The following is a 16,396-nucleotide window of genomic DNA, read 5'->3' as shown; positions in this document are numbered from 1 at the left end:
TCAATAATCCACTGAATTGATTGAATTTAGGAGAATTCAAAAGGATTAAAAAGAATTCAGGGCCTACGAAATTCCTCACTTCTTGCGAATAAATTTTTCAAATCCACTAAAATATAATAAAATCCCGTAAAATTACATTATTAAAACACTTTGAGTGCTTTTGAAATCCATTAAAATCATTGAAATCCATATCTTGAAAACAAATAAATAAAGAAAATAATAATAAATAAATAATAAATAAAGAAAAAAATTCTTTGAATCCAGTGAATTAGGTGTAACTGAGTAAATTTAGGAAAAATCAAGTAAATTGAAAAAGTTCAAAAGAAAACAAAACCCTAGAAATTACCTCACTTAAAATTGTTGAAATCCTCGGAGATCTTTTAAAATCATGAGGAATCTTTTGAATATCTTAAAACCTTCTGGGCAAGAAAATTTTTTATCATAAAATATTTCAAACACTTTAAAATCACTTTAAATTAATAATAACAATAAAAAATTCCTTGGAAATTCCTTAAAATATTAAAAATTAAAATCTCCTAAAAATAGTGACTGTGTGGTAGCCCTGAGTAGAGTTGTGACACAACCTCCCACTGTTTTGATTGGCTACGATTAAACCGGAACCAGAAGTGATAAAAAGAGCGCAATTCTCAAACCAAATTTAACAATAAATTTATAATTTTGAAGAATAAAATGAGAAAAAGATAACATGGAATATGAACCTATAAAAACGATATGAAATATATCAAAATATAAATATTTATAAAAAAATTATTCCATTGTGTGTTTAAAAATTACTTATTTAGTTGAAAGTTCAGGTACTTTGATGAAAATTCGTCTTTTTTAGGAGAAAATTAATCTTGTTGGTTAAAAATTTGCTAGAAAAATTAGTCTCTTTGATTGTAATATTCGTCATTATCGGTTCAAAAATAATTTTTACTGAAAATGTACTATTTCACCTTTGGTTTAAAATATAAAATTTACTTTTTTAGTTGAAAATTCGTATTTCTAGGTAGAAAAATAATCCTTTTGGTTAAAGATACATCACTTTAATAGAAAATCCTTTTTTTTCGTTGAAAATTAAATTTCTTAACTGAAAATATATCTTTTTTAGTTTAAAATTCATATATTTAGTTGAAAAATCATATTTTTTGGTAATAAAAAAAAAAACATTTTTTTTGTTTAACTCACCTATCTGGTTCAATGTAATTTTTTATTGAAGATTCATCATTTTAATTGAAAGTTCAGTTTTTTGCTTGAAAGTTTATCTAATTTGTTTAAAATTATTATTATTTTTTTGAAAATTCGTCATTATTGGTTGAAAATTAATTTTGTTTAGTGAAAATATACTATTTCACCTTTGGTTTATAATAAAAAATGTACTTTTTTCGTTGACAATTAATTTTCTTAACTGAAAATTGATCTTTTTTAGTTTAAAATTCATGTATTTAGTTGAAAAATCGTATTTTTTGGTAATAAAAAAAATTATTTTCTTGGTTGAAAACTCACTTATTTGGTTCAAAGTAATTTTTTTATTGAAGATTCATCACTTTAATTGAAAGTTCAGTTTTTTTCTTGAAAATTGATCTAATTTGTTTAAAATAATTATTTTTTATTCTTTGAAAAATCGTCATTATCGGTTCAAAATTAATTTTTACTGAAAATGTACTATTTCACCTTTGGTTTAAAATATAAAATTTCCTTTTTTAGTTGAAAATTCGTGTTTCTTGGTAGAAAATTAATCTTTTTGGTTAAAGATATATCATTTTAGTAGGAAATTAATTTTCTTAACTTGGAATTTATCTTTTTTAGTTTAAAATTCATATATTTAGTTGAGAAATCGTATTTTTTGGTAATAAAAAAATAATTTTCTTGGTTGAAAACTCACCTATTTGGTTCAAAATAATTTTTTCCTTGAAAATCGATCTAATTTGTTTAAAATAACTATTATTTGTTTGTTGAAAATTCGTCATTATCGATTGAAAATTAATTTTTTTACTGAAAATGTACTATTTCACCTTTGGTTAAAAATATAAAATTTACTTTTTTATTTGAAAGTTCCTCTTTCTTGATAGAAAATTAATCTTTTTGGTAGAAGATGCATCTTTTTAGTAGAAAATGCTTCTTTTTTTACGTTGAAAATTAAGTTTCTTAACTGAGAATTTATCTTTTTTAGTTTAAAATTCATGTATTTAGTTGTAAAATCGTATTTTTTGGGAATAAAAAAATAATGTTCTTGGTTTAAACTATTTTATTGAAGATTCATCATTTTAATTGAAAGTTCAGTTTTCACCTTGAAAAGTAATTTAATTTATTAAAGAAAAATTGTTTTGTTTAAAAATATTTTTTGTTTTAACTAAAAACTTAAATATTCAATATTCTTGATTAAAGGTAACCTTTTTTAGTTTAGAATTAATCTATTTTATTGAAAAACTCGTCTTTTTTCATGGTAAACTTTGGTAAAAAAATGTGTGTCTCAACTCTACCTAGAGGCCAGCAAACTTAAATCAAAAACTCACCTAAACAATCTATCTTTCTTGCACAATTCCACAGACTGTTTCCACCTATTATTGCCCTTATACAAATACGCCGCAATTCTCCTGAACTCAATCAACTCGTGCTTCTCCAACTGTTGTGCAAGGGCAATATTATCGAAATTATCAAATGCGTCTATCGACGTTCTCAGACCCTGATAATCCTCCTCGTCAATCAGCAATCCATTCAAAGCTTCATTAATCGCCTTATTATTCAAAGCCTGGACAGATCGAAGATACGGTTTCACCAACTGCAAATGATTCATCCTCGTGAAATAAGCTACCGATCTCGTGTGATCCATGCGCGGTGCAAGCACCAATAAAATATCATTCAGCAGAAGGGGCTTAAATTCAACATAAAACTGGATAGCCTTATAATAGAGCTCGACATTCGCCACTTTCGTTATCACGTCCTTGAAGTGACCTTCTCTCCACGCTTCGCTAGGATGCTGCATCATTGCCAAAACCGCATTGTCGTACTCCTCATATTTGTCATACAGAAACACAAGTTCCGCCCACAAATGGGCCGATTCAGCGGCACGTAGAACCTTGGGAATGTTGACTCGCGACCAGAACAGTTCAAGATGTTCCCGCATTCTCTGCGGCTTGTATTTACTGTAGAGAATCGCGAGTTCCGTAAACATTCCCATGTGCGCTCTCTCGAGTCCCAAGGCCGCCTCCAAAAGATTGATCAGCTCCTCAAAGTGTCCACGATCCTGATAATAGTTAATCAAGTCCTCGAGCTCGTCGGCATGCACGACAATGTGCAGTCCACACATCTGTGCTAGTCTGAATTCACCGCTGTCGACACAAGCGAAACACACCTCCTTCCAGGTGCGAGTCGAGTTTGCCTTCCTGGCACTGTCTACCGCGCCCTGAAACTCCGTCAAGTGCACGAGGGTGATGGCAAGTCGAGCAAAGTTCGAGACATTGTTGTAGAGGAGTTTTGCCGGCTCGTACATCTTGTCGTCGAAGCAGCGATCGCCAATCTTCTGTATGTCGGCGTGATTTGGTCCCGAGATGAATTCCTCGAGGTCGGCGAGTCGATTGGTGCGAGCGTAAGCGTAGATCAGCTCGCTCTCGATAAATGACTCGCGGGTCTTCTTGCGCGCCATTTGTAGATAACGCACCAAATCCTCCCAGTGCGATGTTCGATGAGCGGTCTCCACAACATCCACATAGGCCGTGGGATCGTCAGCTTTAATAAAACTGTCGATAGCCTCCTTCACCAAACCCTGTTGCAGTTGAGCTTTGGCGAGTTGCGACCAAACGGCCGGCTCGTTGCATCTCTCGGCAAACTCGTAAGCTCTGTCCAGATTATTGACTTGTTCAATTAAAACCTGTATCGCGGAAGTGTTGACATCAAACTTCTTGAAGATGGCGAATGCTTCTTCGTAGAGTTCATTGTTGATCGCAATATTTGCAATATCAGGCGCGTCGTAATTGTCCAAACGGTTGATGTACTCCATAACACGTGTCCGGTCAGCTTTGATGGCCGTTAAGATTAAGAGATTCTGCAAGTTCCGATGATCGCTAAAGACACTGCTGTCGAGGACAATTTTCTCGAGAAGCTCGATCAATTCGTTCGGCAAATCAGCTGTCATGAATGCCTTCACTGTCACGGATATATCCTCCGGGTCCTGTGTTTCTGATAATGCCGTCTGTACGACCTGATCGATCAATGGTCGCTTGTAGGGATTGCTCTCGAGGAGAACTTCCGCCCAAAGATCAGGATCTCGTCGTCGCACGAGATACCTAGCTTCGCTCTTGAAGAGGCTGTTTTCATTGCAAACGCTGATTAATTCACGATCGCATTGGCCGCGCTCATAAGCGATACAGGCTAAATGAGGATCTCGCTTCTCGCAGTATTTGCCCACAACTCGGCTGTCATAGAATTGATTCTCCTTGAGAAATCTCTCAGGATTATTATTGCTGTCAATGTAAATTTTGGCCAGAGCATTGTGAGTTGCTGGCTCAACGCATCCTTCATGAACACGAGATTCGAGCCAAGGGAGTAGTAATTTCAAGCGATTGCGTTTCTCCACCTCTTCGACGAGTTCGTCCGTGGAAAACTGTCCACGAACAACGAGAATCAAATTCTTTATAATGTCTTCCGAACAATCGACGTCCAGTAGACCACCGATCACGACTGGTAATCGTGAAGGATTCACCTAAAACAAAACAAATGATAATTATGTCAAATATGCGTTAAAGCGCACAGGAAACATTGCATTGCCAGTTAATAATGTAGAAATATAAAACATATGATGGCCGTTTTAGTCAAAGAAAAAAATTCCTAGTCATTTTCCCGAGTTTTTTCGCCGGTTCGCAAACATTTTTCACAGTCAAGGAAATGTAAAAATCAAACTCGAAAGCTAAAGAAAACATTTCCATTTGAAATAATAAAAACTGAACTGCAAATTAAAACACCCAAAGTGGAACTCTTAAATTTTAAACATTTAAAGTTGAAGATTAAAAGTTTTTTAATTCAAAAATATTATTACCAAATAAAAAATGGTTAACTTTTATAAAACTGTAGAGTTTAAAGGTTCAGATTTAGTTCCAAAAATATACAATCATATTATCATTTTCAATGCACTAAATTGAAGTATCAACCAATGAATTTAAGAAATATTTAAATTTAAGATATGAAATAATTTTCAGCTTGAAACATTAAAAATTGAACGATTAAATTTTTTATAAATTAAAAACTTCCTAAATTCAAAGTTAAATTATTTAAATTTTAAACAGTTTAAAAATCCTTAAAATGCTTCCAATTTTGGTTTCAAAATTTTGAAACAACTACGTGTTGTTTTACTTTTTATTCAAAGTTTAAATTATTTTCAAATTTTTTTAGAACTTCTGAACATCTTTTTAATAAATTAGAATTTGTTCTAAACATTTTCCTAATTTCTTTTTTTTTAATTCAATAAATTCAATAAATTCAATAAATTCCTTTAATTATGAATATATTTTTTTGAAGTTATTTTTAAATTAAAAATAATGTATAAAGTTGAAAGCAGGCGTTTACATATGTTTAACTAATAAAACTTTCAAAATTGAAACAGTTTAATTTTTAACGCTAAAATCGAAAAACTCTAAAATTGCAAACTGATTCCGAATCAGTCTTGTAAAATCAATCATTATTTACTTTTTAAATCTTAAAATGCAGTTCAACTTTAGAAATCTTTAATTAATTTATGTTCACAGCTGATCAACTAAAAATGTTTTTCATCGAAAATCTTCGATTTCAAACGCTTCTAATTTTTAATTGTTTAAGTCTTTAAACTGCATTTAAAAAATCTTTGAATCAAAATGTAAGCTTAAAAATAAAAATAGAACATTTTTAAAGTTCAAGATTTTCGAACCGCGCATTCGAAATTGAATCATATCATAATTAAAAATATAAAATCGAACTCTGAAGCTAAAACATTTTCCATTTGAACTAATAAAAAGTGGAGCACTTGAATTTTAAACTTTTAACTTTTAAGTTTAAAAGTTTTTTAAATTCAAAAATGTTTAAAGATTCAGATTCAGACCCAAAAATATAAATCAACGCAATCATTTGCGATACTCTAAATTGAATAATCAATCAATTCATTTAAGACATTTTGAAATTATATCATTTAAAGTTAAATTATTTTAATTTTAAATTGCTTAAAAATCCTTAAAATCCTTCCAAATTTTATTTCAAAATCTTGAAACATCTGCATGTTGTTTTACATTTTTTGAAAATTAAAATTATTTTCAATTTTTTTTTTTTTAATTTCTGAACATCTTTTTAAATGATCTGAATTTATTCCCGACATTTTTCAACATTTTTGTTTAAAGTCTGTAAAATTAATTTTTTGAAATAAGAAATCATTTTTAATTATCAAAGGAAATTTTTTTTATTCAGAAATCTTTCGAAATTTTAAAAAAAACTTCTAAATTTTTTGGCCGAAATCTGCGAATAATCTATATTTTGTTTTATAGGCCGTGGGCTATTTGCGCAAAAATTTCTTTTAATTTTTAACGTGAAAATGTGCAAATTCTAAAATTGTAAACTGATTCCGAATCGTCTTGTAAAATAAATTATTATTATCATTTTAAATCTTAAAGTACAGTTAAATTTTAAAAATCCTTAATTAATTTATATTCATAGTTGATCAACTAAAATTGTTTTTTTCATCCAAAATCTTCGATTTCAAACGCTGCTTATTTTTAATTGTTTAACTCAAAACTGCAAATAAGCAATCTTTAAATTGAAATATACACTTAAATATTAAAATAGAATATTTTTTAAGTGAAAGATTTACGAATTACGCGTTCTAAATTGAATCATATCATAATTTAGAAAAATAAAAATTTAAATAATTATTTTAAAAACTGTTGAAATCAAAGTTGGGCAGATTTTTTTCTAAAAATTTGTAAAAAAATTCCCGATCAAAAAATAAATTTACTGTCATTCCCCGGTTTTCCCGGACTCAAAAATCCCGTTAATTTCCAGGTATCACGGTCCAGCGGCCGCCCTAAAAACAATAATATTAAGATACCAATTCTTCCGAATTCTCCGGTATATCTGAACTCCTCTAAATTCTGTGAAAAATCTGAATTTCTTGAATTAAACTAAATTCCATAAATTTCTTGCATTATTTTGAAATCCTTGATATTTCTCGAATTCTGAAAATTCCCTAAATACCAAGGAATTACAAATGATATAAAGAATACAGAAGAATAGAAAAAATTTAGGAATTTAAAAAATTTAGAATATTTAAGGAATTCAATAAATTTAGAAAATTTCCTGAATTCCTTAAATATTCTACAGTTAAGGAATTCAGGACAATCAAGGAATTAAAAATATTCAAAGATTTCAGAGAGTCTAAGGAATTCAGAGAATTGTGAATATATTAAAGGAATTCAGTAAACTCAAAGATTTCTGGCTATTCGAAAATTTTCAGGTATTTCAGAAATTTTTTGGAATTCAAGAAAACTAGAGAATTCAGAATATTCCAAAAATTCAGGGAATTCAGAAAACTCAAAGATTTCAAGATATTTAAGTATTTCAGAGAATTTTTTGAAATTTTCGAGCATTTATGTTATTCACGATTTTTACAGAATTCAAATAATATAATCGAATTTAAACAATTTTATAGGATTCAAAGAACTTTAGGAATTTAGGAAATTAAAAGAATTTAGAACATTAAAGGAATTAAGAAAATTCCAGGATTTCAAGAGATATTTGCATTGCTCCAAACAAAAATGTTCATTATTTTCGTTTTGAAAGCTGTGAATTTTAAAGTTTGAACGCTATAAAAATAATATTTTACCATTTTATAGCAATTCAAATTCAAACTTTCTCAATTTTAAACGTTCTAAACTTGAAAATAGTTCACTTTGAAGTTGTAAAATTGATTAATTTTTAGTTTTAAATTCTTAATAGTGAAATTCTTTAAATTGGTAATCTTAAGAATAAAAATTTCTCAATTTTTATATAGTTTACAGATTTTGAAAAGTATATAATTTTAAGTACTCATTTACCGGTTGTTTAATTTAAAATACTTTGAACAGGAATTTTTCCAATTATTTTAAGTTTTAGTTTCAAAATTGTTTAACTTCCCAAGTTTATTCAAGAAATTGTGGACATTCGAGAATAAAATTAATTCGATACAATTTTGAAAGTTTAAAAAAAGAAACCAAACCTTTCTCAATATTTCGATATAAAATTATTTTATAATTGCTTCTAATTGAAAGTTTTAATTTTTAAACAACTCCAGTTTGAACGAATTTAATTTTGAAAAAAATTTCAAATTTAGTTTTAAAAATCTTTTAAATGGAAAAGTCAGAAAACTGTTATAATAATATGTGTACTGAAAATAATAATACCAGAAGTAAAAAATGTTTCAGGATTTTTCTTTCTCCCAAGTACTATTTTAAGACGTTAGAAAAAAATATTTTAAAAACTAAAAAAAACTTATTAAATCAAAAATAAACATAAAGAAACATAGCAACTAAAACGTCAAATATATTTGTTTCTAAAATATTAGTTCCAAATTAATAATTTAATATTCCTTTGCAATTTCAAAGATTTAAAATTGATCCCAATGAATTTCATACATTATATATTAAAAAATATTGTATTCCTTTTATACTTGTGGGCTTTTGAACTAAAAATAATATAAAGTAATCAATTAAAAAAAAATAGGAATAAATATTTAGAAATCTTACCTTTTGCACATATATTTCAATATACTTTTGTAAATTATTTCTGTACAAGTATAACACAAGATCGTGTACGAAATCAAACCGATCGCAGACAATTATCAAGGGCAGCTGATCAGAGAGTTTGGCTTCCTTCAGGAAATTTTTAACTCGCTCTGGACTATAACAGTTACTCTCTCGACAAATTCTTTCCACTTCCTTGATCTGTCCAGTCTTGCAGGCAGATTGAATGTATTTAAAGTGTACTTCTTGGTCTTGGCTGAAGTTCACGATGGAGCCGAGGAAGTAGAAGAGACCTTCATAGGACTTGAAGCTCTCAAAGAGATCTGAAAATTTAAGCAGAAAATTTCATATAGTAGATATTATCCATATCGTTTTATTCCTGGAAGAACACAGGCTTTGGGATCACTGCAAACATTAAAAATAGTGCAAATAAGGTCAAAAATTTGAAAAAATGGTGTGAAATTAGTGTTATGAAATTTTTCAATTATTATGCTTATGTATAGTCCGAAATTAAAAGTGTGTAATCCGAAATCAAAAAGAGTGCAATGGAAAATTAGCTTTCTTTTTTAAGCAAAATTCCTCTCTTTTCCTCATTTTTCCACTTAAATGCGAACTAAATTAATGGAATTCAATAAGAAAATCTAACTATTTTTGGTTTAAAATTGATTCAGTTCAATTAAAAAGTCTACTATACAATGTTCGGTTAAGAATTCATCTTTTTTTGGTCAACAAATTTATTATTTGGTTCAAACTTTAATAATTTTGTTGAAAATTCTGCATTTTTACTAAACAAAAACTATAAAAAAAACTATTTAGTAAAAAATGTATGCAATTTATTGAAAAATCGTCATTTTTATCCGTTGAAAATTAAGCTTCTTGGTTGAAAATTCAACTGTTTGGTGCAAAATTGAACTGATTGTAAGAACATTAGTTTTTGGTATTAAAAATTAATTGTCCTAAATTGAAATTTAACCCCTATAGTTTTGAATCCAAATTTATCTATGTTGATTTATAAATTGAATTGAATTTGGTTAGGAATGTAACTTATTGAAAATTCGTCTTTCTTGGTAGAGACTCAATTTTGTAGTTAGAAATGCAACTTTTTGGTTGTAAATTCGTCTTTGTTGGTGAAATCCAACAGTGTTTTAAACTGATATCTTTTTTTTTTAAGTCAAACTACTTTCTTAAAAGTTAATATTTCATTGAATATTTATGTTCTTTCGTTTAAAAATTCAAATGTTTTATAGAAAATTCTTCTTTCTTGCTTAAAAATTCAACAATTTGGAACAAAATTGAACTAATGTGTAGAATATATATATTTTTTTTTTATAGAAAATTAATCTTACTGCTTGAAAACTCGTCTTTATGGTTGAAAATTCATCTTTTTGCATAGAAAATTAATATTGTTGTTGTTAAAAATAAAACTGTTGAAAATTCGTCTTTCATAATTAAATCCAGCAGTTTTTTTTTACTTCGTCCTTCTTAAAAGTTAATTTTGCATAAAATAATCATGTTCCAGTGTTGAAAATTCAACTCTTTTATAGAAAAACCGTTTTTCTGACTTAAAAATTCAACAATTTGTAAAAAAAAAATAAACAATTTCAAACAAAATTCGATTAATTTGTAGAACATTAGTTTTTTTTTAATTTTCGTGAATTAAAATTTAACTCCTATTTTTGGATAAAAATTGGCATTTTTAGTATATAAATTGAATTTGGTTAAGAATGTATGTACCTTTTTTAAAATTGGTATTTTCTGATAGAAAATTAATCTTATTGGTCGAAAATTCGTCTTTTTGGGTAGAAAAGTAATATTGCTGTTGTTAAAAATAAAACTGTTTGGTTGAAAATTCGTCTTTGTTAATTAAATCCAGCAATTTTTTTATTTCAACTTTCTTAAAAGTTAATTTTTTATTGAATATTCATGTTCTATTTTTAAAAATTCAACTCTTTTATAGAAAAATCGTTTCGCTGGCTTAAAAATTCGACAATTTGTAAAAAAAATTAAACAATTTGAAACAAAATTCAACTAATTTGTAGAACATTAGTTTTTTTTAATTTTCATAAATAAAAATTTAACTCCTCTATTTTTGGATAAAAATTGGTCTTTTTAGTATATAAATTGAATTGAATTTGGTTAAAAATGTATGTAACTTTTTTAAAATTGGTATTTTCTGATAGAAAATTAATCTTATTAGTTAAAAATTCGTGTTATTTTCGTGAAAATTCATCTTTTTGGGTATGAAATTAATATTGTTATTGTTAAAATTACAACTGTTTGGTTAAAAATTCGTCTTTGTTAGTAAAATTCAACATAATTTTATTTAAAACTTCTTAAGGTTAATTTTTTGTATTGGATATTCATGTTCTAGTGTCGTAAATTCAACTGTTTTATAGAAATTTCATTTTTCTGGCTTAAAAATTCAACAATTTGGTAGAAAATTGAACTAATTTGTAGAACATTATTTTTTTTTTGTATTGAACATTAATTTTTATAAATGAAAATTTAACTCCTCTATTTTTGGATAAAAATGGGTCTTTTTAGTTTATAAATTGAATTGATTTTGGTTAAGAATGTAACTTGTTTAAAATTTGTATTTTCTGGTAGAAAATTAATCTTATTGGTCGAAAATTCGTCTTTATGGTTAGAAAATTAATATTTCTGGTGTTGAAATAAAACTGTTTGGTTGAAAATTCATCTATTTTAATGAAATCCAACAGTTTTTTTATTTCAAACTTCTTAAAAGTTAATTTTTTATTGAATATTCATGTTCTAGTGTTGAATATTCAACTGTTTTATAGAGAATTCTTTTTGCTGGCTTAAAAATCCAACAATTTGTAAAAAAACTCAACTATTTCGAACAACATTTAATTAATTTGTAGAACATTCGTTTTTTTTTTATTTTCATAAATGAAAATTTAACTCCTCTATTTGTGGATAAAAATTGGTCTTTTTAGTTTATAAATTGAATTGAATTTGGTTAAGAATGTATGTAACTTGTTTAGAATTGATATTTTCTGGTCTAAAATTAATCTTATTGGCTGAACATTCGAAAATTGGGTTAAAAAAAGTAATTTGTTAAGAATCAACCTTTTTCAATAAGAGATTAATCTTGTGTGTTGTAAATTCATCTTTTTGGTTAAACATTTCATTACTTGCTTAAAAATACAACTGTTTTGTAGAAACCTCTTTTTTTTTTACTTGAAAATTAAACATTCTGGATGATTTTTTTTTCTTTATTGACAGAAAATTCTTTCTTAATTTAAAATGCGTCTTGTTGTTATGAAAATGTATCCCTGTTTGTAGAAACTTCATCTGCTCTGATTAAAATGCAACCTTTTCTTTGAAAATTAATCTCTTTTAGTTAAGGATTTAACTATTTAATATTTTTTGTCGAGAATTCATCTTTATCGGTGAAAAATTCCACTACTATATTTAAAGTTGAACTAGTGTGTTCAATCAGAAGAAAAAAACTTTACGTAATTTATTCACAGCTACTGATAATCGATTAAAACAATTTTACAAAATGTTTTTATTCTTAGAGCTGTCGAACATATTAGTTTTGCCAATTAGCAACAAGTTCAAGAATATTTTTTTTTTTTCAAAGAAAAGTAAAGAAATAGTGTCAATAGTGTGACGAGTCAAAGGCCTGAGAATATTAAAAAAAATTTCTAATAAGTGATATAATTACCGATAAGTGATTTTGTTGTCAGTTGCTCGTGATACTTGGTCGCGATCTGAACACAAATTTGCAGATTCTGTCTAATATTTGCGGTCAACATGGCCTTCAGGCATTCAAGCGAGTCCTCGACAGAGAGAGTGCCAAAGAATCCAACGAGCCAATCGGGAGACAGTAAATGTGTGTGAACGACTGCTCGTTTAATATCGTACAAATCCGTGTAATGTTCAAGCGCCCTCTGAAGTAATCCGGCTTTTTCACACAACTGAGCAACGTGGGCTCGGTCGTAGTGCGTGAACATTTGATTTCCTAAAATTGCATCCGCCACTTGTGGCGCTGACAGCAGATTCATCTCCAGAAGACGAGTTTGCAGTGTTCCCTCACTCGGACGATTATTCTTGAGGGCGTCCAACAAAAAGGCCGTGCACTGCTGCACCATATTCTGCTCCATAAATATGTCGACAATCTGATTAATGTCAGCTAAGGGCTCATCGTCTTGTACCAGCATCTGGGCGAAAGCAACACCCTGATCGGGATTGATTCTCATAACATTTCTTAGTAAAAATATGTAGTCCGGGGTGTACGAAACTTTCTTCGCGTAGAGGACAATTTTCTGGAACTGGCCCGTTTCTGCAAAGCACTGAATCACTTTGTTTGGAACGTTGGCTCTTAGGTAGACACTGAGTGCGAGAGTTGGATCGGCTTGTTTCACCAAGTCTCCTAATTCTTCGCTGCACTCGAGCTTGTCCTCCTTCAACCATTTTTCCAAAAGTTGCTTTCTACCCTGCACCAAAACTGGACGACATAATTCCAGAGATTCGTACTTATTCAACTGGCCTTGATCTAACAGAATACCGAAGTATTGAAGAAGAGGAGATGTCTGTCCTTGAGTCGTTGGAACCTGAAAGAAAAATTGGGGGATTATATTAGATTATTAGGAATTATTATTAGGAATTATATTAGATTAAATATGTACACGTGAAGCAGTAAGATATTATCCTTTTATAATAAAAAATAATTCAGCCCTCACACTCACGCTCATAGAAGAAGACTTCAGAACAATTAAAATTACATTAAAAAGTATTCAAATGAATTGGAACATTTAAAAAAATTTTTTTTATTAAAAACAAATCCATCGATTTCCGTAAAACGGGAATGAATTTAGAAGAATTTAAGATAAGAATTCGATGAAATCAGCATCCTGTCACCGAGAGTTAAAAATGGCCCATATGTTTAAAACGGCCATGCAACGGCGCTAGTAATAACTTTTTTCTAGTTATTTTGACGGTTCTATATACGCCTTCTGTCATCTAGATTCGTTACAAACTCTAAAAAATATATCCAGAAAATGGTTTATTTATATAATTATTGTGGAAATTACACAGTAGATTTTTCTAATAGTGTTTCTCTGTTTTTTTTTTTTTATATCGAATCATTTCAATTAATTATGCCGTTGGTTATCACTCCCGTATGAAAATCAGGTTTTAAAAGTGAACTCAGAGAACACCCGACGATCCCGAATAAAAGAGTTTGAAGCTTTTTAATAATTATAAAAGATCTGAGGAAATTTGTTTTAATTTTTCAAGATTTACGAATTTGTTAGGTAAACTGAATGAGAAATTTTTTAATGTTATTTTCTCAGGTTCTTAAGAAAAATTAAAATAATTTTTTATTTCGAAAAATTAATTTGAAGAGATTATTGAAACATATTTTAGAAGATTATAAAAATAAAATAATGCAGGAAAAATTTGAATAATTTTTAGAATTTAGAAGCTTTAGAAGGTCTGACAAGATTTAAACAAAATTTTCTTATATTCGTGTGACAATTTTTAATAATTTTTAATTTTGAAAAATGAACTTTAAAAGAAAATTGAAAAAGGTTTGTAAACAAAACAAATGGTATGCTAAAATTTCAAAAATAGTTTAGAAGATTTTAAAGCAAAATGTTTCAATTTGGTAAGATTTGAAAATAAAAACGAAAAAAAAATCGGGTAAATTCAAGAAATATTTAGTAGAATTTAAAAGAATTTCGAAATTTTTCAAGAGATTAAACAAATTTTCTTTAAATTGCTGGGGAAATTTAGAAGATTGGTAATTTTTAAAAATTTGGAATGATATTTGAGAAAAATTCGTGTCAGTGGAAATATTTTCAGGAATTGAAGGCGCTATAAATATATTACAAACATTTGAAAATATGGAAACATTTTCGGAAATTTATCAAATATTTCTTGATTCCTTCCGTACTTCTAAAAGTTATAAATGTATATTAAAAAAGGACACGAATTTTTCATAATATTTTTAAAAATCCTATATTATAAAAAAATTCTTTAAAATCTTGTAGATTCATTTTTGACAAGCCTGAAATATTTAAAAATCTTGTAAATTTCTCAAGACTCGTATGAAAATTATATTTACATAAATTTAAAACCAAGATGATAAAATACTTATTTTCTTGTTCTCAATTCTCAAAATTTAATTTCAATTAGAATTATATTTTAAAACGGCAATATAAAAAAAAATAATTAGTTCGTCATCACTATATGTAAAAGTGTTTGAATATCTGGGATTAACACAAAATAACGAAAAAATGAATAACTCATATTAAAAGACAATTTTAAAGATAGTTATTCATTATTTAATTACGATTAATATACCTTGTTTGTCCTCTATAGATATGGTAATTATATTTATTATATAGTAGAATTATATTTTAAAACGGCAATATAAAAAAAAATAATTAGTTCGTCATCACTATATGTAAAAGTGTTTGAATATCTGGGATTAACACAAAATAACGAAAAAATGAATAACAAAATCATAAATTAGCAACAAAAAAGAATGGCCGAATCATAAAATAAATTAATTGCTAAATTCCCATAAATATTTTTTTTGCTGAAATTTAAGTTTGACGAATTTAAATTTTGCACAAAAAAAGAATTATTAATTAATGATTAATTAAATTGTTTCCCTTATATATAATTCTATTAATAGCTCATAAATTAATTATAATTTAACTATGTTCAGTAGTTCTAAATTTCGAGAATTGAAATATTTGTGGGAATTTTATAATTCGTTTATTTCACAAGTCGGTCTTGAATTGGGTGAATTTTAGTTTCGGATAATTTTAAATTCGGGATTTTATTTTCTGCCAATTAAAAATTCTGCCGTTAATTTAAATTTGTAAAATTTTATAATTTGATAATAATATAAATTTTCGGCCTTATTCATTAAGACTGAATAGAAATGTTAACTTTTCCCACAAATTAATAATAGATCTATTTTCGTCGATTTTAAAAATCATTTTAAATATGTGCGACTTTTGAAGTTGAATATACCTAGTGTATACCATTAATAAGACTTCGGGATTCGAGTAAATTAAACAAATTCAAGAGAATTCCAAAGAATTAATCAAAAATCAGGGTAAATTCCCCAAAAAATTATAAATCTCTTGAAATGTTTGAAACTCTACTAATTTCTAGCAAAATTAGTAACTAATAACTGCAAAACAATTAGAGTTAAATTCAAAAGAATTCAAATGAATTGAAACAATTTTAAGAATCCAAAATTTGTTTCATTGATCGCAATAAAATCTGAGTGAATTTAGAAAAATTTTAAAGGAATAAGAAGAATTAGATGAAATTCCTAAAAAAAAATAAACTTAATTTAAAAAGCAATCAAGTGAACTGAAAACAATTAAAAATTATGGGAAAATTAATTGAATTGGGTAGAATTGAGTGAATTTAAAAGAAGTGAGGATAAAATAATAAAAATTCAGGGCGAATTCCAAATGAATTGCAAAAAATATTTGAATATCTCTTCAAATCTTAGAAACCATACAAAAGTCCTGATTGTCGTGTGACAATTTTTTTTAAATCCATTAAAATATTAAAATCTTACATTATAAACTGTCGGGGAATTTTATTATTCGGAAATAGGGAGCGTTCACATATGAAGTCACGCTTTATTTCAAGCTTTTCACCCC

The 16,396-nt window shown here is 27.7% G+C and overlaps 1 protein-coding gene across 1 annotated transcript in view; it reads right to left on the bottom strand.

The window, feature by feature from the left end:
* Positions 1-16,396, bottom strand: part of LOC117174954 (clathrin heavy chain) — a 53,051-nt gene that overhangs the window by 18,502 nt on the left and 18,153 nt on the right. Inside the window, exons 4-6 of the mRNA XM_033364421.1 lie at positions 12,427-13,315; positions 8,739-9,058; positions 2,517-4,702 (exon numbers count right to left, since the gene is read on the bottom strand). Of these exons, the coding sequence (XP_033220312.1) occupies positions 2,517-4,702; positions 8,739-9,058; positions 12,427-13,315 (3,395 nt within the window). The remainder of the gene's footprint in view (positions 1-2,516; positions 4,703-8,738; positions 9,059-12,426; positions 13,316-16,396) is intronic.

Source organism: Belonocnema kinseyi, chromosome 6 (assembly GCF_010883055.1).
Source record: "Belonocnema kinseyi isolate 2016_QV_RU_SX_M_011 chromosome 6, B_treatae_v1, whole genome shotgun sequence".
Classification (NCBI taxonomy): Eukaryota; Metazoa; Arthropoda; class Insecta; order Hymenoptera; family Cynipidae; genus Belonocnema; species Belonocnema kinseyi.
Note: the sequence above shows the minus strand (reverse complement) of the source record. Positions and strands in the feature narration are given on the sequence as shown.